Raw genomic sequence first — 25,707 nt, forward strand, 5'->3', positions numbered from 1 at the left:
ATGCATGTTTTGTTAACACAAATTGTCTGTAACATGATTGGTGAGTAGGAGATGTTACGTGGATAACGCAAATTTTCTGCTGTTCAGGTATAGTGATCTTCAGGTCTGGACCCTTCTTTAGAAAAATGGAATGGGTTATAAATGCTAGCCTAGCCAACAACACCATCATCCAACGAATGTATAAAGAAAACATGGTAGCTCAGCAATTAACATTGCTGCCTCACAGTGCCAGGAACTCAATTCCACCCTCTGGCGACTGTCTGTGGGGAATTTGTACATTCTCCCCATGTGTGCGTGGGTTTCCTCCAGTGTTCAGATTTCCTCCAACAGTTAAAATACATGCAGACTAGGTGAATTGGCCATGCTAAATTTCCCACTGGTGTTCAAGGATGGGTTAGGTGGGTTATAGGGGAGTGGGTCTGGGTGGATTGTTCTGAGGATCGGTGTAGATTTATTGGGCTGAAGGGCCTGTTTCCACACTGTAGGAATTCTATGATCTATGAAAACAAAAACATGTAAGGACAAATTGCAAGATGGATGTAATTTGTAGAGAGAGGTATTGATAGGTTAAGCAAGTATGGGGGGAAAAGTTGGTAAGTAAGGAAAACAAAGTTGTTCATTTTGGAAGGGAGAACATGAGAACAGAATATTATATAAGTGCAGAAAAACTGCAACACAAACGGACTTCATGATGTTTGTGCACAAAACACAAAGCTAGCACAGAGTGCAGCAAGTAATCAGGAAGACTAATGGAACACTGGCCCTTAGACAAGTAGGTTGGAGTACAAAAATTGAGAAGTCATACTCTAACTGTACAAGGTGCTGGAGACCATATCTGGAAAACTGTGAGCAGTCTAGTCCTCTTACTTAAGGAAATATATCATTTCATTGGAAATAGTTCAGATAAGGTTCATTCCCATGATCTGCAAAATGGAGGGATTGTCTCATGAGCAAAGGCTAATGGGTTGGCACTCTAATCACTGGAGTTTTAAAGAATAAAAGGCAATTTCATCAAAATCACAGAATCATTGAAGCCCTACAGTGTGGAAGCAGGCCATTCAGCCCATTAAGTCCACACTGAATCTCCAAACAGCATGCCATCCAGACCCACACTCTTATCCTACCTCTGTAACCCTGCATTTCCCATGGCTAATCCATCTAATATGCATATCCACAGACACTAAGGGCTGTTTAGCATGGTCAATCCACCTCACCTGCACATTTCTGGACCATGGGAAGAAACTGGAGCACCCGAACAAAACCCACGCAGACATGGGCAGAATGAACAAACTCCACAGACAGTTGCCCCACGCTAGAACTGAACCTGGGTCCTTAATGCTGTGAGACAGCAGTGCCAACTACTGAACCACAATGCCACCCAAAACCATAGAGGATTCTTAAGGGGCATTACAGGCTAAATGCTGAGAGGATGTTTCCTTACAAGGGAAAGCTTAGGATCTGAGGGCATAGTCTCACAACAAAATGGCACTAAATTAAGACTGAGATGAGGAAGACTCTCTCTTCTCAGTGGGTTGAGATTCTTTGAAACTCCTTGCCCCAGAGAACTGTCAGGCAAAGTCCATGTGTATATTTAAGGCCAATATAGATAATTTCTCCATCAGTACAGGAATCAAGGGTTACGGAAGAAATGCAAGAAATTGGACATGATCAACGTTGGATCAGCCATGATCCGACTGAGTGGCGGAACTGGCCCGAGGGCCAAACAGCCTACACCTGTTCCTGTTTACTACAGTCTTATTATGCTCTCTGCTCTCAGTGATTTAAATTTACCACTCCATTCTACCATTGTATGTTTAAAGCTCACAAAATTAAAGCTTTAAAAAGTGGTCACATTAATTGTCAACAAACTTGACAGAGTATCTTAATTGCCAATATAATTTCTTTCCCTTCACAGCTTGTATTAAGAGCCAAGAAAATGATCTCTCAGAGAACTTGTACAGGGATTTGGTTATATAGAAGCTCACCTACTGTGATGTGGTTTCCTACAAAATCCACATAGTTTTTTGGGGTCCCACAAATCGGAAGTAGGAACAGAGGTGGAATGGTCTGCATCAGTTTCATCCTTTTTTACCACAGGTAAATTATCTGGGATAAACAATGGTGGTTCATCCAATGAAAAACTTTTGCTACTTCTCCTCTGCCGTGGAAGAATACTCTTCTCATTTTTCTTAACTTTCAATTTTTCTTTATCATCTTCATTAGAATGCTCCACAATCTTTCCCTTGTCTTTTTCCCTGTCTAACTGTTGGGAAACTATTCTAGCTGTTGAAGGGATAGGTTTGTGGCCAGACCGAGTCACCAGCTTTGGTGGAAACTCATTCAGTTTCAAAGTCAAATGAGAATTATGCTTAGATGCTGGAATTGTTTTCTTTGACTTATGCCCTGCCAGAGGCATCGATACTATCTTATTTGGTGTCTGCATTTTGGCTGTTGACTTTTGCTCTTGTTCTTGGTCCATTTTCAATTTAGCAACTTGTGTAACCTGTGTTTTCAAGCACTTAGCAGTCCTGTGATGATGCTCATCTTGGTCAACCGCTTTCCGTTTACTGGCTAATGTCAAACTGTGAGACTTGAATTGTTTAAGTGTTTCAGAGGGCTGAATATCCAACTTAGCTTTTTTCCTATTTGAGTGAAAACTGTTTTCACTCTGCTCCGGTTTTGGATCTTGTGCAAGCTTATGCTGAGGATTCAATGCTGACTTCTCATGTTTTGAAGTCTGGTTCTTGAATTCCATAGCATCAACCTGCTTTTCAGGAATAATTTCCTTGTGGTCTTTATGTTTAAAACGGTCCGGCATTTCTTCCTTATTAGGGCCCAGAGGCTGCTCGGTTGAATTATCCTGCTCAGTTACATTAGTCTGCTTCTTACATGCCACGTGATGAGAAGAGCCATTGCCTTTTTCAGATTCACTGATATTGCTGGCAATTGTTTTTGAAGAGACAGGTCCTGCTACTTCAAATCTGTCCACTTGTGCCACAGTTTCAGGCTTTGGCAAAACAGCCACCTCAAACCTAGTTGCCTCCATATTCCCAGTGCCTTCAATTAATTCTAAAGTATCTGAAATGTTCTCATTTATAAGAATGCTAGCATTATTACGTGTGTTTCCCTTACTTGACTGCAAGTTAAGGTCTTCTTTTGCTTCTATGTAATTTACAGAAGCATTTAATTCAGAGGATATCTGTAATTTTTCATCCACAGTCCGTTGTACATTTTCTTCTTGCACTGACATAAAGTCTTCCAACTTGTTTGTAGATGGTGTAGTTTCGGTGTTTGGTACAACTGAATCCCACTCAACTGGCTTATCTGTGTGTTCAGTAATAACATTATTGTCCACAATTTCTACTCCCTCATTCATTTCTGCACTGTGTCCTTCCTTTACAATCATTTTTAACTCCTCTCCAACAGCACTGACATTTCCATGAGGGAATGCATATATATTTTTGTGAAGGTCAGTATCCATTCCAACAGCATCTTCAGGCAAATCTGTATGTGCACCAATTAATGATTCTGTAGAGCAGTGCAATTCCAGTACAGATTTAACTGGACTGTGGCCTCTGACTGTTGCTTGTCTATCTTCACAGTCCATGAGTTTTTGTACATCATCGTTCTCTACCGCAAACTGTTGAGCAGTTTCAGATAACAATTCTGCAGAGGGCTGAGACTCCATAACAGGCTCAACTGGATATTGGCTGACTGATGCAACTGGCCGTGCATCTGCACAACTGTTATCGTTTGTATTCTCTGTTATTTCATCAGGAAGGTTTTTTTCTGTCCCTAAAGCAATTGATGGCACTCTAGAGCACTGTGGCTCTGATGCAGTCTCAGTTGCTTTCTGTCCCAATGATTCTACTACATTATAGTTATTGTTTCCACAAAATACTTCATGTGTATTTTTGGGTGTAACGCAAGTTTCCAATCTCAGTTCAGGGTTGTTTGAATTTGCAGGTTCAGACTGTACAGTATCACAAGGAATTTCTGCAGTACTTTGTGGACTTGCTGGTATACTCTGCTGCTGTAGTTTACTTTTCCCTCCAAGCTTTTGCGGGCTTTGTTTTTCATGCCGATCTGGCAGCTTTGGTGAACCTATGTCAGCAGAGACATGTTTTACCTGCTCTTTCCTTTTTGTAAGAGATACGTTTGCTGGATTGGGTCGCTTGGCTAAGGTACTGTTGCGCAGACTTCGAATTGGTTCTTTAAAAGAAAGGAAGAAGCATTAGTCATAAATTTGACCATTTAAAACCCTTGCATTTCAGTTTAAAATACCTAGCACAGGTGTTCCAAAATGTTACAAATGTGAAGTTCCTATAATTTTTTTAAAAATTTACTCTTACAGTACTGGAAGTCAGTTGATAACTGGATAAATAGACATAATGAACAAACTTTATTTAAAGACTGTCTCAAGATATTATGAAATTAAATGTTATGATATTTTACTTCAGAACTTATGAATTTGCTCAAGAAATCTTAAATTACATTTTCAATTAAATCAACTAGTTGAAATTAGATTTATTCCTCTCAAAGAAAAGCAGTTCCAAAAGGGTGGCTGGGTGGCACTGTGGTTAGCACTGCTGCCTCACAGCGCAAGGGACCTGGGTCTGATTCCAGCCTTGGGCGACTGTGTGGAGTTTGCACGTTCTCCCGTTCTCCCTGTGTCTGCATGGGTTTCCTCTGGGTGGTCTAGTTTCCTCCCACTGTCCAAAAGATGTGCAGGTTAGGTTGAATGGCCATGTTAAATTGCCCATAGTATGCAGGGAGGTGTAGATTAGGTGGGTTACCGGGGGATGGGTCTGGGTGCGATGCTCTGAGGTTCGTTGTGGACTTGTTGGGCCAAAAGGCCTGTTTCCACCCTGTAGGGATTCTATGATTCACAACAGAATTGGAAGCTCCACATTTTGCCATTATGAAAAGACTTTTTTTGGTCTGTAAGTCAACTGATCTCTATGACTATACAAGCTACTTTAAACTCAATCTTGAAAATTTTGAGCTTTAAAATAACCAGAGTTTTATTGTAAACCCTCAAGTATAAAAGAGACACTGAAGTGCTTAATATCAGTCAAATTAATTGTTTAACAGTACCACAAAAATGAATTTAATATTTTTCTAACATACACGTTTGCATTTGTGGATTTTCCCAATAAGCCAAGTTCATACACTGAATAGAAGAGCTGCACAGTATTAAGGGACTCAAAATTTTGATAATCATTGTGAACATAATTAGTTGATGCCAGCAGACAGAAATGTTGCAATGACTTTAAAGCTCTTATATTACAAGCAGGAAGGAGGATTGGCTGGGATTCTCATTTCTAGCAAGGCAACTAAAAGTAGGCATCTGGATGCTAGACAAAAACACGTTCAGCTTCAGCAACGATAGTCTTCAAGAACTAAGGAAATAACTAAGTTTTTAGTAAATTCATTGTCCCCAAAGTTAAGAGGTGGCTTTTAAATTTTGAAATTCTATTGCCTAAAACCTGGCTTGACTTGATGTTTAGTCACATTCCACTGCTTTAAAGGGGAGGTGATGGCTTAGTGGTATTACCATCAGATTATTAATCCAACAATTCAAGTAATGCTCTGGAGACTTGGGTTTGAATCCTACTATGGCAGAAGATGGAATTTGAATTCAATAACCATCTGGAGTCTGGTGACCATGAAAAAACTAATCTGGCTCACTAATCTCCTTCAGAAGGAAATCTACCATCTCTCCCGCATCTAGCCTACATGCGACTTCAGGCTCACAGCAATGTGGTTGACTCATTTTCCCAGTAAGCCATTCCATTGTAACAATCACTACAAAGTCTCAACAAAGATTGACCACCAGGCACTAACAGCAGCAACAGAAAAAAAATTAACAAAAACAGCCCTATCGACCAAGGAGAATCCTGGGGGATAGTGACAAAATTGGGACAGCTGCCTCACAGACTAGTCAAACAACAGCCTGACAGTCACACTATCTGTAAGGTAGGACTCAGTTAATGTCCCAGACACTACCATCAGCATCACTGAATATGTCTCATAGAACCAAGTCAACTTGGTCAAGGAAACCGTGTGATCACTACATATTGTTCCATCTCAGATGATGACTCTGTGCTCCTCCATTTTGATTTTTACTTGCAGGAACCATTGGCTTCAGCCAAAAAAAAAGCAGAGTATACTCTGGACAGGGGATTTCAATGTCCACTACCAAGAATGGCTTGGCAGCAGTTCCACTAATCAAGCTAGTCAAGTTCCAAAGTACATTGCTAAACGTAAGGGCCTGGTGACGAGTGGTGAAGAAACCAAAGGGAAAAGCATACTTGGCCTTATTCTCACAAATCTGCCTGTCACAGATGCACCTGTCCATCAAAGTATTACTAAAAGGGACCACCACACACCTTGTGGAGACAGAGTCCCAACTTCACATTAGCAATACTTTAGATCTTGTTGTATGGTACTATTCCCATAATAAATGGGACAGACTTTAAACAGATCCGTCAACTCAAGATTGCGAATTTGTCGTCAGGTGCTAAGAGTCATCTACAACAGCAGAATCACACACAATCAGATTCTGCAAACTCATGACCTAACATATCCCCCCCTCAACTCCACCCTAACCATCAAGCCAGGGGAAAATCAATCGTGGTTTACTGAAGAAGTGCAGATGGGCATGCAAGGAGCAGTAGCAGGGATACCTAAAAATGAAGTGTCAACCTGATGAAGCTACAGACAGGACACATGCATGCCAAATAACATAAGCAGCAAGTGATAGAGTTAAAAGACCCCACAATCAATGGATCAGGACCAAACTCTACAGTCCTGTCACAACCAAGTGCGGACAGTGGTGGACAAGTAGACAACTCTCTGGAGGTGGTTCAATAATTGACCCATCCTCAAGTGACAAGAAAGCCCAGCAATATCAGTGCAAAAGATAAGGCTGAAGCATTAGCAACAATCGTCAACCATAAGTGCCAACAGGATGATCCATCTTGGCTTTCTTCAGAGGACCCCAGGATCACAGCTGCCAGTCTTTAGCCAGTTTGATTCATTCCAAATGGTATCAAGAAATGGCTGGAGCCACTGGATACAGCAAAGGCTATGGGCCCTGACAATATCGTGGTGATAGTACTGAAGACATGTGCTCCAGGGCTTACCACACACTTAGTCAAGCTATTCCAGCACAGCTACAATAATGGCCTCTACCTGACGTAGAAAATTGCCCTTACTTGTCTTCTACGCAAAAAAAGAACAAATCCCATCTGGCAAATTATCACCCCTTCAGTCTAATTTTGATCAGTAGCAGAAGTGCTGTCAACAGTGTTATGAAGCAGCACCTACTCAGAAGTAACCTGCTCTGCAATCCCTAGTTTGGATTTTGACAGAGTCACTCAGCTCTTGACCTCATTACAGCCTTGATTCAAAGGTGAATTAAAGAGCTGAATTCTCAGCAGGAGGTGTGTGACTGACCCTGATATCAAGGTCGCAGTTGATCAACTACAATGTCAAAGAGCCCTAGCAAAACTGGAGTCAATGGAAATCAGGGGAAACTATCCAATGGTTGGAGTTATACCCAGGAAGATTGTTGAGAGTTTTAGAGATTGGTCATCTCAAGATAGTGTCCTAGGTCCAACAATCTTCAGCTGCTTCAAATGAACATCCCTCCATCATAAGGTCAGAAGCAGGCCTGTTTTCTGGTAATGCACAACATTTAGCATTATTCACAACTCCTCTGATACTAAAACTGCATCTGGACAATATTGAGGCTTAGGCTGAAAAGTGACAAGCAACATTCATGCCATACAAATGTCAGGCAATGACCATCTCCAGTAAGAGACAGTTAACCACTGCCCATTGATATTCAATGGCATTACCAATACCAACTGCACCTAACAACATCCTGGGGTTAACAAAGACTGGAAATTAAACTGGACTCACCATGTACAGCAACTACAGTAACACCATCCAGGGTAAAAGTAGCCCATTTGACTAGCACTATATCTACCAACATATAGTCACTCCACAACAATGCTCAGCAGTAGTAATGTGCAATATCAGCAAGACCCTGCAGAAATTCATTACAGGTCCTTAGATAGCACCATCCAAAGTCACAGCTTCTTCTATCTCGAAGGAAGGAGGCAGATACATGGAAACATCATCTGCAAGTACCCATCTAGCCACGCATCATTCCAACTTGGAAATATATTGCCATTTCTTCACTATCGCTTGGTCAAAAGCATGAAAATCCCTCCCTAACGGCATTGTGTCTAACTGCAGTGGTTCAAGGAGGCAACGCACTACCACCCTGTCAAAGCCAACTAGGAATAGGCATTAAATGTCTACACCCCACAAGTGAATATTAAAAACAAACAGATTATCGTTAAGGCTCAAGTAAGCCAGAAACAAGCCTCTTTGCAGAAATACTCTATATAAAATCATCTCCAAACATCTCCTAGTACAGAGAAAGAAAAATTATTGATGCAACGTTGGTGAGAAGAGTTTTTAAAAAATGTTGAAGACATAAAAAGAAATTTAAGCAAGTTCTAGAAGATGGAGCATGAGCAATTGTCCATCAATCTGAAAAATTAATTCTGCTGCGTGACCTGAAAATTTCCAGAATTCTCTTTTTATTTTAGATTTTCACATGCATAATTCTAAACGCAAAAATATAACAAGTGTGTTCAATATACAATTATGGACATTTATCTAGACTGAAACTTTTACAAATGTTGCACTTAGCTTAAAAATAAACTCCCAAAAACGATTTAAATGAAAAGGTTAGTCAACCCAGAAAAATACTTTATGGCTTCTTACCCTGGGCCAACAAACGGGGAGATTTGCGAGTCAACTGCACAGCTGATTTTTGAGATTTACCCTTACTTTTTCTGTTAGATAATTCTGACAAATCTTCTTCCTCCATTGTATCAAGGTCACTTTCCTTTATATTGCTTTCATCAGTGAATTCAAGTTCAGCAACTGGAAAAATAAAAAATAGGAGAAAATCTCATGTGATATTTACTGAAATACAGGATATAAGACTTTCAAAATCTAATCTTTCAGTAGACTGAATTTACAATTAATAATAGGGGTTTAATGACTGACAAAAAAGCATCAATTCGTATCAACTATTCAGCACTTACTGCACAAGATAAAACACAGAAGAACATTATATAGGTTACACAAAACATCCTACTACCTCATCGAGGGAGGAATGCCAGTTAAAAATTCTGAAATGCCACAGTTTACCTCTTTTAAATGTTGCAGTCTAATGAATTGTTGCAAATACCTATTTTTAAAAAGGGAGGTAATTACTGATATCTATTGAAACATTATATCTGTAAGCAATGCCTATCTATAAAGTAAAGATCACTAAGACTCTTGTCAAATTTACCATTATAAGTTCCAATTAACATCTGTAACAGCTGCACACATGAAATTCCTCACTTGTTACATCCTCCTATCACCAATGCCAAGAATGCTTTAGAAGTCCCAGCTCCTCAGCATGCATTGCAAAGATGTGGGCACTAATTCTACTGCTTCCAATACACTTCAACCTTGTTATCCACTAATATGATACATGCGAATCCACATGCTTGCCAGGTCAATCCAGATACTTCTTTTCAAATTGGATGACCCCATCTGATTGTGTGGTCTTTTACGATACATGGGAGCATTATAGAAAAGCAGTTTGTGAGATTCTGTTATCCACAGGGAGTCTTGGCACCTATACCTCACGGACTAGGATGAAGTGTATCACCATTTTGATCATTTAATCATATTTTCAAATGAAAGTATAAGTGATGTGTGGTATTAAAATAGGGCCTGAATTACACTTTATAGCCTGTTTCAATCTATCTTCAAGCCTCCATCAATAATCGAATCTCTACTGCCTTCAACCATTTCTTGATATCAATGCAGACTTAGTGGGCCAAAGGACATCTTCTGAATTCTATGACTCTAGCCCCATTTCACCAATAGACTATTTGGGCTTGGTTCAATGTACAACGTCACTGGATTTAAACAATTATCATCAATATCTTTGCCACATTTCCATTACTGTTTGATAGCAAGAATAGGTACGAGGAAGGTTGAGGTCGGAAAGGTACTAAATTCTACACAAGTCACTAGGATAGCATTTTCTGACTCAGGTCACATTGCTGGGGCATTGTAATATGCATTCAGTCTGGAAGCAAAAGCGCTACAATACAGCTGCACATAGATACACCAGTAAATGTGCAAACATTTTCAATTATAACATTCAGGAATTAAGGTACAGCACATTCCCCTTAGTCCTTACCTCCTCAGTTTCAACGACAATGGCTATGCTAAATGTGATGAAGAACAAGCCATGGAGACAATAAATGGATTATAAATATGACATGAAGGAATGCACTTCTAATTTCCTGGGTAAGGCCACAAGAGACTTATTGGAAAAGTGTATATTTCTTGCCAGAATTTTATGACAAAGATGAAAAATGTTAACAGAAATTGCAGAAAAGCTCAGTCTGGCAGCATCTGTGGAGAGAAATCCAAACTGATGGTAGCTTGGAAAATGTTCCTTCGTATGCAGAAGATAGGGTGGGTGAGAAGTAAATGGCAGGTGGGTATAGAGCCCAAAGAGAGAGAACAGCAATTGGGTAGATAAAGGAGTGGATAACTCTCTGGCTAGAGGGTAAATAGCTATTAATGGCGACTGTAGTGGCTAACAATAGACTGTGTATAGTAGCAGAACATGTGATAACAAAAAGTCTGGTGTGTGCGTGGGTTGTTTACTTCCTCCTTCCTCGATGTGGAGGTGCCAGTGTTGGACTGGGTGGACAAAGTCAGGTGTCACACAACACCAGGTTATATCCAACGAGTGTTATAAGGTAGAGGTTGAAACCACTGCTCCCCCCATAAGGTGGAACTTAAAACTGAAATACCAAAAAAGGAGCACCTTGGTGCAGAATCTGTAAAAGGAGTGCCAAAAGTAGCGCAACCTGCCTTTCACCAACTGTATGGTTAAACAAAATAAAACCACTTTACATTCAACAAGTAACAATTTATTTATGTAACTCCAACAGTGAACAAACTAAACTATTAACAAATCAAATAAATCCCTTCTAACAACCGACTACTCCTGAATAAAACAAGATTTTAATGGTATGTTGTTCCAATAAGTACAAGTCCTACTTATATATAATAAATAAAAACATGGAAATTAGTCTCAAATTTACAGCTAATTGCATGTTTTCCAGAATGCTCTGTGCCTTCTCCGTCAAATGTTCTGTCAGGAACGCTTTTTTCATTAATTCTTGGTGTCAGGAATATTAACTAGTTGTGGCACGGGTACCATCGTTTTTAGATGGTGATTTCTCTAAGGCTTAGGAGACCGCGAGACCTAGCGATTCGAGAGCTGATGGCATCCGTGACAGTATTTCCATGACCTGCAACATCCAGAATCTGTCAATTAAATGCTTATAACATGAGATTCCAGCAAAACAGTCTGATGATCTTGCCCTTAAATCTTTCCAGAAATGTCAAAGGATTGAGATCAGTATACACAGCCATCTGATGCACTGTATAAAATATACATATTAAAATATTTTAAGGGTATTACCAAACTCAACAACGCCTTTTCAACTGGTTCGATTTTTTCCTGGTGGATATTAAGTATTTTTTGAAAAATAACTAATTAGCCTTTCAATTCCACAACCATCCTCCTGCAACAACACAGCTCCAACACAGGCACTGCAGTCGTCAACAGCAACTTTGAAGGACTTTAAAAAAAAACGGTGTGGCTAAAACTGGTGTGGTGGTTAACACTGCTTCTAAATTTTCAAATGTCTCCTAGCACTTTTCTATCCACCAAAATTTTTTTTTTCAAACAAATCCATCAGCGGTGCCACCAAGATACTAAAATTTGGTACAAATTTTCTGTAGAATCTGCTCAATCTTAAAAATCGTAACACTTCAAGGACGGTCTTGAATCCTAAGAATGTCACTTCCACCTTCGCAAATTCTGTTTTTGCCAAGTTTACAACTAACTTTGCCTTCCTCAATCTCTCAAACAGCTTTGCCATGAATGACTAAAAAAATCTCAATCATTTATGTAGATGGCATAATTAGTCAATCCTGCATAACTCCGTTCATAAGTCTTTGAACAGTGGCTAGTGCATTTTGCATTCTAAAGAGCATTACTTTAAATTCATATGGCCCATCTGGGGTTACGAAAGCATAAATTTCTTTTCCTCTCTCCAACAGAGGTACTTGCCAGTGACGGCGAACTAAATTCAACTTTGTGATGTAAGTGGCTTATCCTATTTTTTCCAGAGTCCTCCAGCCTTGGAATCAGATAGGAGTCCAATTTGGTCATGGCATTGACTTTCCAATTATGCACAGATTATCATTCAGCGCCATCAGGATTGGGAACCAACACAATCAGTGAACTCCGCTCTATGTCATCTTTTTGGAGCATCACTTCAACTTCTGAATCCTAGCCTGAATTTTCTTCACTCCTAGATGACCTCCTACAGGTAATGTGTGTGCTACCCGCAATACTTCCGGTCTGTATTCTATTGGCAACACAATCTGATGAACTTCTGCCCACTTCTTATCTGCACTAACCTGCCATAGTATCCATTTCCACTTTAAGATTTTATCCTTAAGGTAACAGACTTCTGGAATACATTCAGATTCCTCTTCCAATTAGGCTTTATATTATAAATCCTTCATCATCTCATCTTTTTGTTATAATTCCATTAATCTTTCAGAACTAAAAACCTGCAAGGTCCTTTAGCTGCTTGAGTTTTTCTTTTTCCATCTCGAATAGTGTCAGCTAACTGGACCTCAACTCCTCGATCTTTCTCTTTTGTTTTCCCTTCTTATTTTAAATAATGGCGATGGGATCTTGTCACCACACAGACGTGGAAAAATTCCAGGGGATTTTTCTTGTATCTCCTCAGGTCCCTGGTTTTCTTTTGGCTTTTCCACTACAGTGGGCATCGCTCCCATCTGCGATCCAGCTGTATTGCTTCCAAAAACAAAGTGCTCCTGGCATAGCCAATTTTTCCATCACTCCGACTATCATTTCCCAGCCTTATCTTACACTAATTCTCTCTCCATTTATTCCACAACTTACCACAGTCTCAGGCAATATTTCTAAGGGAGTGTGAATATTTTCATCTCTTACTGTGAAGATTGACTATCTCTCAATATTTTAAATTTTTACCTAGTCCCCCTGCTCTACCCGAGTAAACCTTACCCACACAGGTGAAGGCTTTGAAACAAGCCGGCGATACCTCACTATCCAGCCCGCCACTAGGTTGTGCACTCTCCTGCAGCTCCACGAATTCTGGAATTTCCTTCAATGCTTCAACTAATCCCACAGGTTTAGCCTCGTTAACTACATCCTCTTCCCCAGTGCCTCTCAAATCACTGTGACTGTGTGTCGTACCTTATTGCAGTGACAGCACCTGGAAGTCTTTCACCTCTTTTCCACCCTCTTGGGTTTATTTTTTCCACGTGGTAAACTGCTCCTAGTGTGACCTACTTCTTGTTTTTCATTGGGAAAGAGGGAAATCCTTCAACTTCAATCCCTCATGGAACGAAATTGATAGCGGATGCTCGGCTTCAATTTACGTACTAATGGTTATTCATTCACCATTTCTGTAGATCTTTTCACTGTTTTAACTTTCTGTTCCTCAACATCAATTCTCACCACTTCTGGCAATGAGTTTTAAAACTCCTCCAGCAGAATAATTAAAAGCATATGTCTTTTCTATATTTAATGCTCTCACTCATCCATAGAAGTTGCTCTGTTTAATTCTATCAGACTCGAAACAAGTCTGACCTGGTTCCTTTCTTACATTTCTGAACTGTTGTCTGTGTTTCTGGTGCCAATCCATTGGCACTCAAAATTGCCTATTCTACTTCTGGATATTCCCCTGACAGCTCCTCCAACAGTGCAGTAAATACCTCACTAGCTCTGCCTACCAACTTGGTCTGAATTAACAATACCCATATAGCCTCTGGTCAGTTCATCTGTTTAGCCAATTTCTTAAAGGAAATGAAAAAGGCTTCTGAGATAGTAGGAACTGCAAATGCTGGAGAATCTGAGATAACAAGGTATACAGCTGGATGAACACAGCAGGCCAAGCAGCGTCAGGGGACGAGGAAGGCTTCTACTTCTTTTTCATCAAATTTTGGTAATGTTTGGACATATTTGTAAAGGTCCCTACCAGGCTGTTAACCACAATGAGTTTCGTCATTATCACTTCTAACAACAGATATAAAAGGACAAGATAAAAGTCTTTTTGCTCAAGTTCCAACTTCATCTTTTCCAACTTCAACACTCTTTCCTTTTCTTTGTCCTGTAACTTCCGCCTTTTAAATTTACTTTATAAGGCCAATTATCTAATTTATAATTTATTTTTTTCTAACTCCACTGCACTTGATTGTTTCTCTGATATACCTAAATGTTTCGCTAACTCGGTCACAATTTCAGCCTTCTTATCCCTCATTGAACCCAATTCTAGCCTGTCTACTATTTCTAAGAGTGTCCTTTTTTTGTCTTTCTAAACTTTCCTTGCAAATTTGACAAGCATGTGCAACCCCCAAAACCTCTTTAGTAATGTTGAAAGCTATTTCCCCACTTTTGATTTAACCAACAAGCAGCTAAAATTGCTGTACGTTATGGCGAGTTGTCATTTTTGGTTTTCATCTGTATGGGTTTGTATATGGGATCCAACTTCCTATGAGAGATCAAAACCAGAAATGATGCTACTCACTGTAATGGACCAGAGAGTATAAATTCCAAGCAGAGTAGAATAACATCGCCTCATTGGAAGCTCAACTGATGATGTCACCTAGTATGGTGATGAAACATCTGAACAAGAACAAGCCAACTTGCTGAGCAAGTCAACAACCTCACCCACAACCAATGCTACGGATCTTTGCCAAAACTTTAAACAAGTTTCTCATGGATGCCGTTCAAATAAATATGTCCCACTCATTAAATTTGTTTTTAAAGTTAGTCTCTTGAAACTACAGCCAGGTTATGTGTCTTCCAGAATGCCATGCCTTCTCTATTGAATGCTCTGTCAGGAACATTTTCTCCATCAATTCTTCTGTCAAGGATATTAACTAGTTGTGCCGCAGGTAGCTTTGTTCTTCAGATGGTGCTTTCTCTGAGGCTTAGGAGAGACTGTGACTGCCAGAGATTCTCTCTCGAGTTGATGCCAGTTAACTTTGGCGGACGGCAGTTAACTCTCCTATCTTTGTCCAACTGCCCTCTCCTTTTATACCCTTGATGACACATCAATTTCTTACAATAGGATTGGCCCCATGTTGTCAAAACCATCAGATCTAAACTTAATTGGTTTTTGGTATCTAAGTGCTGGTTCAAATTGATTAGCTAACTTCAAAAGTATGTTTTGTTACCAAGACAACAAAGCTACTGCTTGGCCGACTAATTGTACAACCAATTGATACAAAGATTTCAAATCAGGTACTCTCCACATACTTGTAATTTCTAAGCTGCTCATAGACATCGCTTTTAAATCTAAGCACAGCAAAAACAAATAATCTTTTAACGGGGCTAAGCAATGCTTCCCCACGCACACAAACCCAGCATTTTATAAACGTCAAATTCTAACTTGCTGCCTCCTAATCCACAAGAACTCTACCCAACTTAACAATACAGGTTTATTTGAAAGCACAGCTTTTGCAGCACTGCTCCTTCATCAGGTGAAGTTGAGGAAAGTGGACAGGCATGGAATTTATAGGTGGAGAGACAACTACAAGATAATGCCAAGTACTTAGAAGTGTCAAAAAATTGTGCAAATGGTGTGGTGGAGTGTTGACAGGCTGAATATCTAGTTTTTGCAGGTGATCAAAAGTTCAATTGGTGTGAGTAAAAGTGTCATCAGTTGTATAGCAAGTTAAGCGATGACGTCTGACCCAATTAAGGTAGAGAAATGATGGCAAAAAAAAATCAAAAGAAAGATGGTGTTAGAGACAAACCAAATGGCTAGAATAACACAAAAAGTATGAGTCACATGCAAGGGTCTAACCAAGGTAACAAATAATCCAAAACTATACGAAATTAAGATAAAGAGATCATAAGTTAACAAGGTGATGGTGTTAGAAGAGAATAGTAAGGAAGATTTTTACAAAAACAACAGTATGGTGGAGGTCACATGTAGCGCGACATGGGCCCAAGATCATGAGTACGGAACTTGTCCATTCTGCATTGTTGTGGTCCTCGAGGGCCACCTTGGAAGACGTTTATCCAAAGAATATCGGAAGCGGAGTACCTGTGACCACTGAAGTGCTCCCCGACTGGGAAGGAACATTGTTGCCTGATGATTGTTGCGCAATGTCCATTCATCCATTTTCATGGCACCTGCACGGTCTCACCAAAACACCATGCTTTGGGGCATCCTTTCCTACAGCATATGAGATAGGCAACATTAGCCAAGTCACATGATACCAACCGTGTACGTGGTGGATGGTGTTCCCATGTGTAACGGCAGTGTCCATGTTGGTGATCTGGCATGTCTTGCAGAGATTGCCGTGGCAGGATTGTGGGGTGTTGCAGTCGGTGTACTCTTGAAGACTGGCTAGTTTGCTGCAAATGATGGCATGTTTGAGGTTTGTTGATTGTTTGAAGGCGAGAAGTGGAGGCATAAGGACGACCACAGCAAGGTGTTCTTTGTCACTGAGGAGACACCGAAAGCTGCGAAGAACATGGCATAGCTTCTCCACTCGAAAGGAAGGACCGGACGACAAAGGGTACTCTCAGTTATGTCCCATGTCTGTCTTCGAAGGATTTCACTATGGTTTCTCACTGTAGCATGTTGGAACTGGTGATCAGAGAGTTGGGCATCATATCCTGTTCTCACGAGGGCATCTTTCAGCGTCTGTAGGTGTTTGTCGCATTCTTCTTTGTCTACACAGATCCTGTATGGCTTATCCATAAGGGATGATTTCTTTTATGTGTTTAGGGTGGAAGCTAGAGAAGTGGAGCATCGTGAGGTTATCCATGGGCTTGCAGTAGAAAGTAGTATGGAGGTGCCCATCCTTGATGCAGATGCATATGCCAAGAATGAGACTGATTCTGAAGAGCAGTCCATGATGAGTCTGATGGTGGGATTAAACTTGTCGATATTGTCATGTAGTCTTTTCAGTAATTCCTCACTGTAATTGCCAGGGAAGAAAATGTTGACGTATCTGGTGTACAGCATTTAGTTAGAAGTCCTGCATAGCCAAGAAGTCTTGTCTGAACTTGTGCATGAAAACACTGGCATATTGGGATGCAAATCTGGTCCCTGTAGCTGTTCCGTGTGTCTGGACGAAGAGCTGGTTGTCGAAGGGAAAGACGTTATGGTCAAGAATGAAGTAGATGAATTGTAGGATGATGTCTAGAAATTGGCAGTTGTTGGTGTTGAGTGCTGAGGCTGTTGATGCAATGCCTTCGTTGTGGGGGATGTATGTACAGTACCAAAACATCCAAATGTGATGAGGAATGTTCCTGGTCTGTGCGTAAGAAGGCCACAGTATTGCAAATGAAGGTGGGGGTTCCATGTACAATGGGCTTCTGGATGCCCTCGACATAGCTAGTAAGGCTCACAGAATCCTGTTGCCTGATACAATAGTACAAAGCCAACATGCCCAGACATCCTATCTTCTGATATTTTTAATTACCTGGAATTTTCTTGCGATTATCTCTCCATCACCAAATTCTGTGTCTGTGTGTTTCCCTCCACTTCACCTGAAGAAGGAGCAGCACCCCAAAAGCTTCTGATTTCTGTTCGATTATGATCTGGTGTTGTGACTTCTGACTTCCTTCCTCAGTATCCAAAGGCCCAAACACACCTTGCAGCTTTCAAACAACACTTTACAAAAATATAGTCTACTGCATTTGCTGCTCATAATATGGTCTCCTCTACATTGGGGAAATAAAGCATAGATTGGGTGACCATATTACAAAAGGCTTGCATTCTGTTTGCAAAAAAAACTGAAGTTCCAGTGGCCTGCTGCTTCAATACACCATTGTTCCCTGGCCAACATCTCAGTCACAGGCTTGCTGCTATGCTCCAGCAAAACTTAGCATAAGCTAGAAAAACAGCATCTCATTTTCAGCTAGGGGACCCTGTAACCTTCCAGGCTCAATACAGAGTTCAATAACTTTATGGCTGGATCTCTTCCATATCCTTACTTCAATCCCCACACACCGGGCCTCATTATCACAGTCCACTACACGAAACCCATTGTTAGCCATTAACAGAGCTGAATAATAGCTAGTCATCCTCATAGCAAGATCGTTATTCACTCCTTTGTCTGACCAAGTGTCTTTGGGTTCTATCCCCACATTTCGTTCAATTATCACTCCCTCTCCTTCCCACCTATCTTCTGCATATAAACAAACACTTTCCTAGCTACAATCAGGTCTGAGAAGGGTCACTCTCCCTAACTGTTAACTTTGATTTGCTGCCCGATCTGCTGAGCTTTTCCAGCATTTTTATTTTTGTCTCTGATTTACAGTATCCGCAGTTCTTTTGGTTTTTATCAAAGATATTAAACATGTTCTTTTTAAGATGATTTGATGATGAACATTTTTATGGTTCCTAGCCTGACCACAAATTTTCAATATTCCTGCCATCCAAAACAAAATTATTTTCAAAATTCATTAGCCATGTTCTCAAAAACTAACACTGCCAATCCACCATCCAATCCTTAAAAGAATACTGAACCTCATGCTCGAGCAATCAGTCCAGAGGAACAATTCCACAATAATGCATTCAGAAATAGCTGTTCATTTACAAACTCGAGAGAAATGCCAGGTCTTCTTACAATAATCAATCCCACTAGCCTTTGTCACTCATTCATGAAATCTGCTGTTTATCCTCTCCCCCTCTACTACATCCAAGAGCTTTCCTTTTGAAGCATAAAGCTCATCTGGGTTCTACCCTCCATCAAACGAAGTGAAGTCAGAAGATGCATGTCAAAAAGATAGTACATTAATCAGGTTACTTTAATCTTCATGCAGATTGAGGAAGTCAAATTGGCTAAGGAAGACATGAGGAAGAATTCAGGACAATTTCCTAGAACAGTATGCTGTGGATACAACAGGAGTCAGACAATGTGTAATGAGGCCAATTTACTACATGACCAGAGTAAAAGACCCCCTCGGTAATAGAGAACATAGCATGGTAGAATTTAGTATTCAACTTGACGGGGAGGAGTCAGGAATAATCGTGCTAAGCTTTAATAACAAAAAAATGAGGCAGAGCTGGCTGGAGTGTACTGGGGAAGGAGTTCAGCAGCAAAACAGGTTAAAGATCAACAGCAGACGTTTTAAAAACACAGCTAATGGCTCACAGCCAAGATATATTCCAGTCTGGAAGAAGGATCTTAGAAAGGAAATAAACCAAACATGGTTAGCCAGGGAAGTTAAGGACAGCATCAGATTGAAATAAAAAGTAAATAGGACAAAGATTAGTGGTAAGCTAGAGAAGTGGGAGAGTTTTAACAATCAATAAAAGACAACTAAAAATAAAAGAGGGAGATGAGAAACTTTGAGGACAAACTTGCAAATAATACCAAGACAGACAAGGGCTTATTTTAGTATACAAGGAAGAGAAAAGCCAAAGTGAACACGGGTCCCTCAGAGAATGAGGTGGGGAAATAACAATGGAGGACCAGAAAATGGCAAAAGGAGTTAAATAAACATCATGCTTCAGCATCCCAAAGTTACTAAATATTCAAAGGCAAAACAACAGGAAATTAATGCAATAACACTAAAGAAAAAGTAGTAGGGAAACTAATAGGGCTAAAGAAGAATAAGTCCCTTGGAGCTGATGATCTTAAGACATTAAAAGTAGCACCTACAGATAGTGGATGCACCGGTGGTAATAAAAACTGAGAAATAGGAACATGATTGGGTCATTCAGCCCCTTGAGCCTGTTTCCCCAATTCGGTGTGATCACAGCTGATCTGACATTCGTCACGTCCAGTTTCCTGCCCTTTCCCCTATTCTCATACTGATCAAGAATCTTTCCATCTCAGCTTTAAATACACAAAGACTTTTTGCCACAGAGATCCTTGGGGGGAAAAGTTCCAACAACTGTTAACTCTCAAAAGAAATGCCTCCTCACCTCAGTCATAAATTGACACCCCTTAACCTGAGACTATGCCCTCTAATCTTGGACTCTTCTCATAAGGGGAATATCCTCTCAGCATTTACCCTGTAAAGACCCTTAAAAAATATTGTATTGTAAAAATGTTAGAGTCTATTATAAAGGATGCGATAACACTACATTTAGAAATGTATAACACAATCAAGCAGTCAGCATGGCTTCATCAAAAGGAAACCACGCCTGACAAATTCACTAGAATTCTTTAAGGAGGTAACAAGCAGGAAATATAAAGTGGAAGCAGAATGTTTTTGGATTTTCAGAAGGCATTTGATAAGGCCTCCTGGTGTGTATACCCACTGGCACTTTCAATTGGAAGGATAGATAACCTGATAAAAGGAAGCAGAGCAGATTGGGATGTCTGGTCAGTGCAGGAAAATTGGAACAAAGGACGCGTACGTGAATCGGAAAGGTTGAGCGGGAAATGAGCCAAATGCAGGCAAATGGGACTAATTCACTCGGGGTACCTGATCAGCCTGGACGAACTAGATCAAAGGGTCTGTTTCCATATTGAATAACTCTATGATTAAAAAGGCAGATAAGATTTTATTAGCTAAGGTACAGAGCTTATGCCGGAACTGCATCAAACATTGGTTTGGCCATAGCTAGAAAGTCCACATTATAGATGGGATGTGGTTGTGCCAGAGTGTGTGCAGAGGAGATTTACCAGGATGCTGCCTGGGCTGGAGAGTTTAGATATGAAATGGGATGGGATAGATTGGGGTTCCCTTCTTTAGAGACTTGGGGTGGGGTGGGGGCATGATGTGTAAGATGTGGGGCATACATAAGGTACGCAGAAAGAAACTTGTCCCCTAATGGAGAGATCAATGACTGCGAGTACAGATTTAAGGTAAATGGCGGGAGGTTCAGAAAGGACATGAGGCAATACTTTTTCACCAAGAGTGATGGGAATCTGGAACTTGCTGTCTGCAAAAACAAAAGTGGAGAGGCAGAAACCCTCATAACATGCAAGTCATATTCAGATGTGCAGTTGTGATGTCAAGGTATATGAGGCTGTAGGGCAAGTGCTGGAAATGCAATTAAAGTAGTTAGATGGTTGTTTTGGACCAGCGCATGGGATGTTATCCCATTAACATCTCATGGGATAACATCCCACACAGACTCGATGGGCCAAAGGGCTTTTTCTGTGCTGTACACCTCTACGACTATAACACAATCAAATGAAATGTTAACCATTTCTCTCTCCACAGATGCTGCCAATCATCCTCAGTATGTGCAGCATACTTTCTTTTATTTCTGATTTTCAGCATCCACAGCATTTTGCTTTTACCATAGAACTCCATGTGTCAAAAAGGGAAAAGTCACAGAAAAAGCACAATTCTACCCTACCAAAGTTCAAGCTTACAGTGTTTCCAGAAGAGTCTCAAAGGGATCAAGAATAGAAGCCACAGCTGGTTTTTCTTTCTTTTCCTGACAAGTGCTAAGCAAAATGTAATGCCATACCAAAGTTGAAATCAACTAACTCAAAAGAATTAGTATGTTTGTCAGACTCAACCATCACTGATGAATTACAAATCACTCCTCCCTCCAAATACCACTGTTCAAGAATTAGAATATATTTTTGACACCTGTCCATAGTAATCAGTGCAAGTTTTTCTGCATTACTGTAAGGCTACAGTTTTATGAATGCTTACATTGAAATTAAATTGTTACCGCAGACGTAATGCCCAAGGAAAATAGAATCTCAAAACAACTGCAGTAACATACAAAATTTCAATTTTCCGTAATAGAATTAGCAATCTCATTTTCTGTTTTGTTAAAAGCTATAAGAGTTTTAAAAACATTAGATTAGGAGAAAATAAAATCAAGACGCTTTAATTTTGGTAGGTAAAATATGATTATTTGCAAATAGTTATTTTCTAAACAAGTCAAGACATAAGCATACAAAATGCTTTGAAGAAAATTGCTTTTTTTGCCTTTATGCGTACCCTCAGATTAAGTCTTTAAAAAAAATAACAAGGCACTAATCAACTGTATACACCTATCTTATAGTCAGTGTTCCTCTTAGAAGTAGGTATAAAGTGAATAAGCTCTATTAAGTGTACAGTATTGTTTTACACTGTAATATTCAAATGAAATAATTCCCTTTAAAAATACTACATTCAAAGCCTTCATTTTTGAAAAATGGTAAAACATTGCTGACTTGGATTAACCATTTTAATCCAATTTAAGGACACAGACTTTGAAGGTTAAATAATTACACAACTTTTTCTCACATTGTAATTCTAAATTCAGCTAAAAGGCACATGAATGATTGTCACTTCAAGTTACACAGCTCAAATTCAATTTTCATTTTTCTACTATTCAATAGTCTGCTACCTCCCAAACCTACCTGATATTAAATTCAGCCCAATTTTAATAGGATTTACTGTACTAATCATAATAAATGGGCTAAACTGAAATTATCCTTGATAATATGGTATTAAAAACATGTTTTCAGGAGGTGTAATAGCACAGAATTAGAAATAAACTGCACTGACACAGCAAAAATTTATCACAGTTCCCAAAATACCTGCTGGCTATAAAGCAGTTCCCGAATCAGGCATACAGTTATGCCAGATTACTTTTGTTTTAAAACACCATTATAAATGCAGATTTTTCCCCAATGTATAAAAGCTTGAAACTCAAAGAGATAGAGTTAGAGATTTTGGCATTGCGCCTGTGGCATTGAGTAAAGGAAGGCGTGGCAGGAGTTTAAGGTGGGAGGAAACCTTTCCACCCATTCATACAAGTACTACACGGCTACATTAGCCTACATTACTTTTGCAGGCACCGCAGCCAAAAAGCAAGTCAGACCTACCTGTTGAGCATGTTAGCTGAAAGTTGCCATCTTCATTATCTGAAAAGGGCAGGCTGAACTGTACACTAGCAGATCCTAGCATAGGATCTTTGTCACTCAGCATGTTTCTTAAAGAACCTCCCAGGATGTCTGGTTCTGTGCCACAATCACAAACTTCACTTTCTAAGTCTGGCTCTAAAATCAGAGTGTCATCCAAGTGGTCGGTGGCTAGCAAAGGGTTAAATATATCAACAATATCCATGAAGACATCCACTCGGACTCCTGCACAGATAAAAAGCATGACATATTTCAGATATTAATTGAAGTGCATTCCTAGATCCTCTAACAGGGTTCAACATTTTCACTAAATTTATACTCAGTTGCAGATTTTCTTTACTAAAGTATGGCAAAACAAAAACTAGGATAACATGAATAATGCTAGTTTATAAAACTGATTTAGCAACCTTATGCGGGATTGAAGGATTTGTGAATAATCCAGTGATTGTCAGTCAGAAGCCAGCGAGTTAAATTCAAGCTTTTCCAGAAGTAGCTGCTCTTGATACGACTCTCCAAGTCAATTCCAACCCATTCTTTTCTCCCTTGGTTTAAATCAACCTATATTTCCTACTCAATCTAGATAATACTGCAACAGATCCCCAATCCGCGAACTGTTGTGTTAGCCAGAGACATTTTTGTCAACAATCTGCAATAGATAAAGTGGATACCCAGTGACTTTTTCCCAGGGCGGAAATGGCTATTATAAGGGGGCATAATTTTAAAGGTGATTGGAACAAGGTATAGGGGAGATGTCAGAGGTAGGTTCTTTACACAATAAAAGAGAGTGGTGGGCACGTGGAATGCGCTGCCGGCAGTGGTAGTAGAGTCAGATACATTAGAGACATTTAACCGATTTTTGGATAGACTCACCAATGATAGTATAACGTAGGGTATGCAGGGTAGTTTGATCTTGGTGGGATAATATATCGGCCCACGATGTTGTGCCAAAAGGGCTTGTAAATGTGCTATACTGTTTTCTGTTCTACATTAATACCAAATTTCTGTGGTGGGGTAGAAAACAAACCCACCTCCTGCGCTAAGTAAACTTGGTAGTGATCACTTAAATACGTATTACTTAAAAAAATAACAGGACAAGAACTAACAGACATGTCAACCAGCTCAAGGTTTTTTTCCAAACAAGAAATCGGGACAAGATGAGGAGTGCAGGGACAGTACTGCTTTGATTAACATAGCATCACTTCGTTAATGAAACAGTTCCCACTTAATCACCACCTAGTGACTTCTGTTTTTGTAATGAAAAACAGAAAAATCAAATGACATATAGCTCTCACAGCCTATCAATGTTTGACTGAACTCAGCATGAAAACTCCTCAGTAAATAATGGAAAATCAGGAACTTATAAAAAGGGAACAATTAGACATGAACCCATATCTGAACAATTTCAACAAAGTCAAAGCTGGTGAAAGATTGAAAAAAGAAGAAACTGGCATACATAAAACTTGCACTGTGCATGTCTGCAGTGGAACAAGTGCAGAGTTTGTATTAATGTATTTGCTATCATTGCCATTTTTCTTTAAACAAATGTGATAACTCAAATCTGAAAATTCAAGTGGAAAATATTAGTTAAAACATTAAAAATTAAAACTAACCATTACTGCTGGCAATAAGCTAAATCTTTTCCATATTCTAGCTGTAGCAATGCCACATCATTAATTACTTTGGGAAGTGGATAGAGACACCATAGTCTCAAATGGTACTCAATATTTCATGGAAGTACGTATGAAAGTTATTAAAATTTTATTACACCAATTGATAAATTAGGAAACCTGGTGAAAGGACATGAAAGAACTTAAAAATGACAAAAAGCAAATTACGTCTAATGCCTATCAGTTGTCACAGTAGTCCAAATTATTCAGGTCACTCAGTTTAGAACTATTCGCATTTAAAGTCCAAGTAAAACAGGCATTCATTCCAAAGCAGACTCCAAAATATACAACAATTCAGACAAAAGTAACTAACTTAATTTTCCTACTCCCCTAAAAGACTAGCAAGAATTCAGAAGTGGTTGAACAAGTAATTCAGTCCATTCTCATTAAGTTCAATCTATCCTGTTTTAATGCTAACATTTAGATCTATTAAATGCCCAATTCTTCAGGTTCAACAAAGTCAGATATTGTACAAATTTTAAGAAATCACAATTGAATGCTTCCAAGAAAAAAACACTCCTGGCTAAATATATCTTATGACAGTTCCCATCTAGCACTTTGATCAACACTCACTACAAATTTCACCCAGGAAAATTTCTGTTTCTTGCAATTCAAATTAATTTCACACGAGAAGAACCAGGTACTTTGCGCGTACTTACAGGTAGCAAACGTTCTTAATTTAATCATCCCTCATTTAAATAATTACTAATAAGAAAATTTGAAGAAAAAATTTCTTTGATGGGATGGTAGCATGGCTGCCAGGACCAGCATTTATTGCTTTTTGGAAAGTAATAGCAAAACACTTTGAACTGCTGCTGTAACACAGATACTAATTTTCCCAGGCAGTTTAGACTTGCAGTGCCATTTCAGGCAACAGTTAAGACTTAAGTCACATTGCTTTGGATCTGGAGGTACCTGAAAGTCAGACCAGGTAAGGACATTGAAAAACTAGATATTGTTTTACGACAATCCAACAGTTTTACAGTTACCATTTCAGAAACAAAGTTCAGCATTT

At 39.5% G+C, this 25,707-nt stretch overlaps 1 protein-coding gene across 4 annotated transcripts in view; it reads right to left on the reverse strand.

Moving 5' to 3' along the window:
• The window catches only part of phf3 (PHD finger protein 3), a 140,673-nt gene that overhangs the window by 80,937 nt on the left and 34,029 nt on the right, over positions 1–25,707 (reverse strand). For 2 of the 4 annotated variants that reach the window (XM_048530915.2, XM_048530916.2), the window contains exons 2-3: positions 8,806–8,967; positions 1,986–4,212 (exon numbers count right to left, since the gene is read on the reverse strand). In XM_048530915.2, coding sequence (XP_048386872.2) covers positions 1,986–4,212; positions 8,806–8,911 — 2,333 coding nt within the window. In that variant the 5' untranslated portion in view covers positions 8,912–8,967. Of the gene's footprint in view, positions 1–1,985; positions 4,213–8,805; positions 8,968–22,989; positions 23,251–25,707 lie in introns of all 4 variants that reach the window. The other 2 variants (XM_048530914.2, XM_048530913.2) reach the window with 2 other exon arrangements.

This window comes from Stegostoma tigrinum, chromosome 4, assembly GCF_030684315.1.
Source record: "Stegostoma tigrinum isolate sSteTig4 chromosome 4, sSteTig4.hap1, whole genome shotgun sequence".
Classification (NCBI taxonomy): domain Eukaryota; kingdom Metazoa; phylum Chordata; class Chondrichthyes; order Orectolobiformes; family Stegostomatidae; genus Stegostoma; species Stegostoma tigrinum.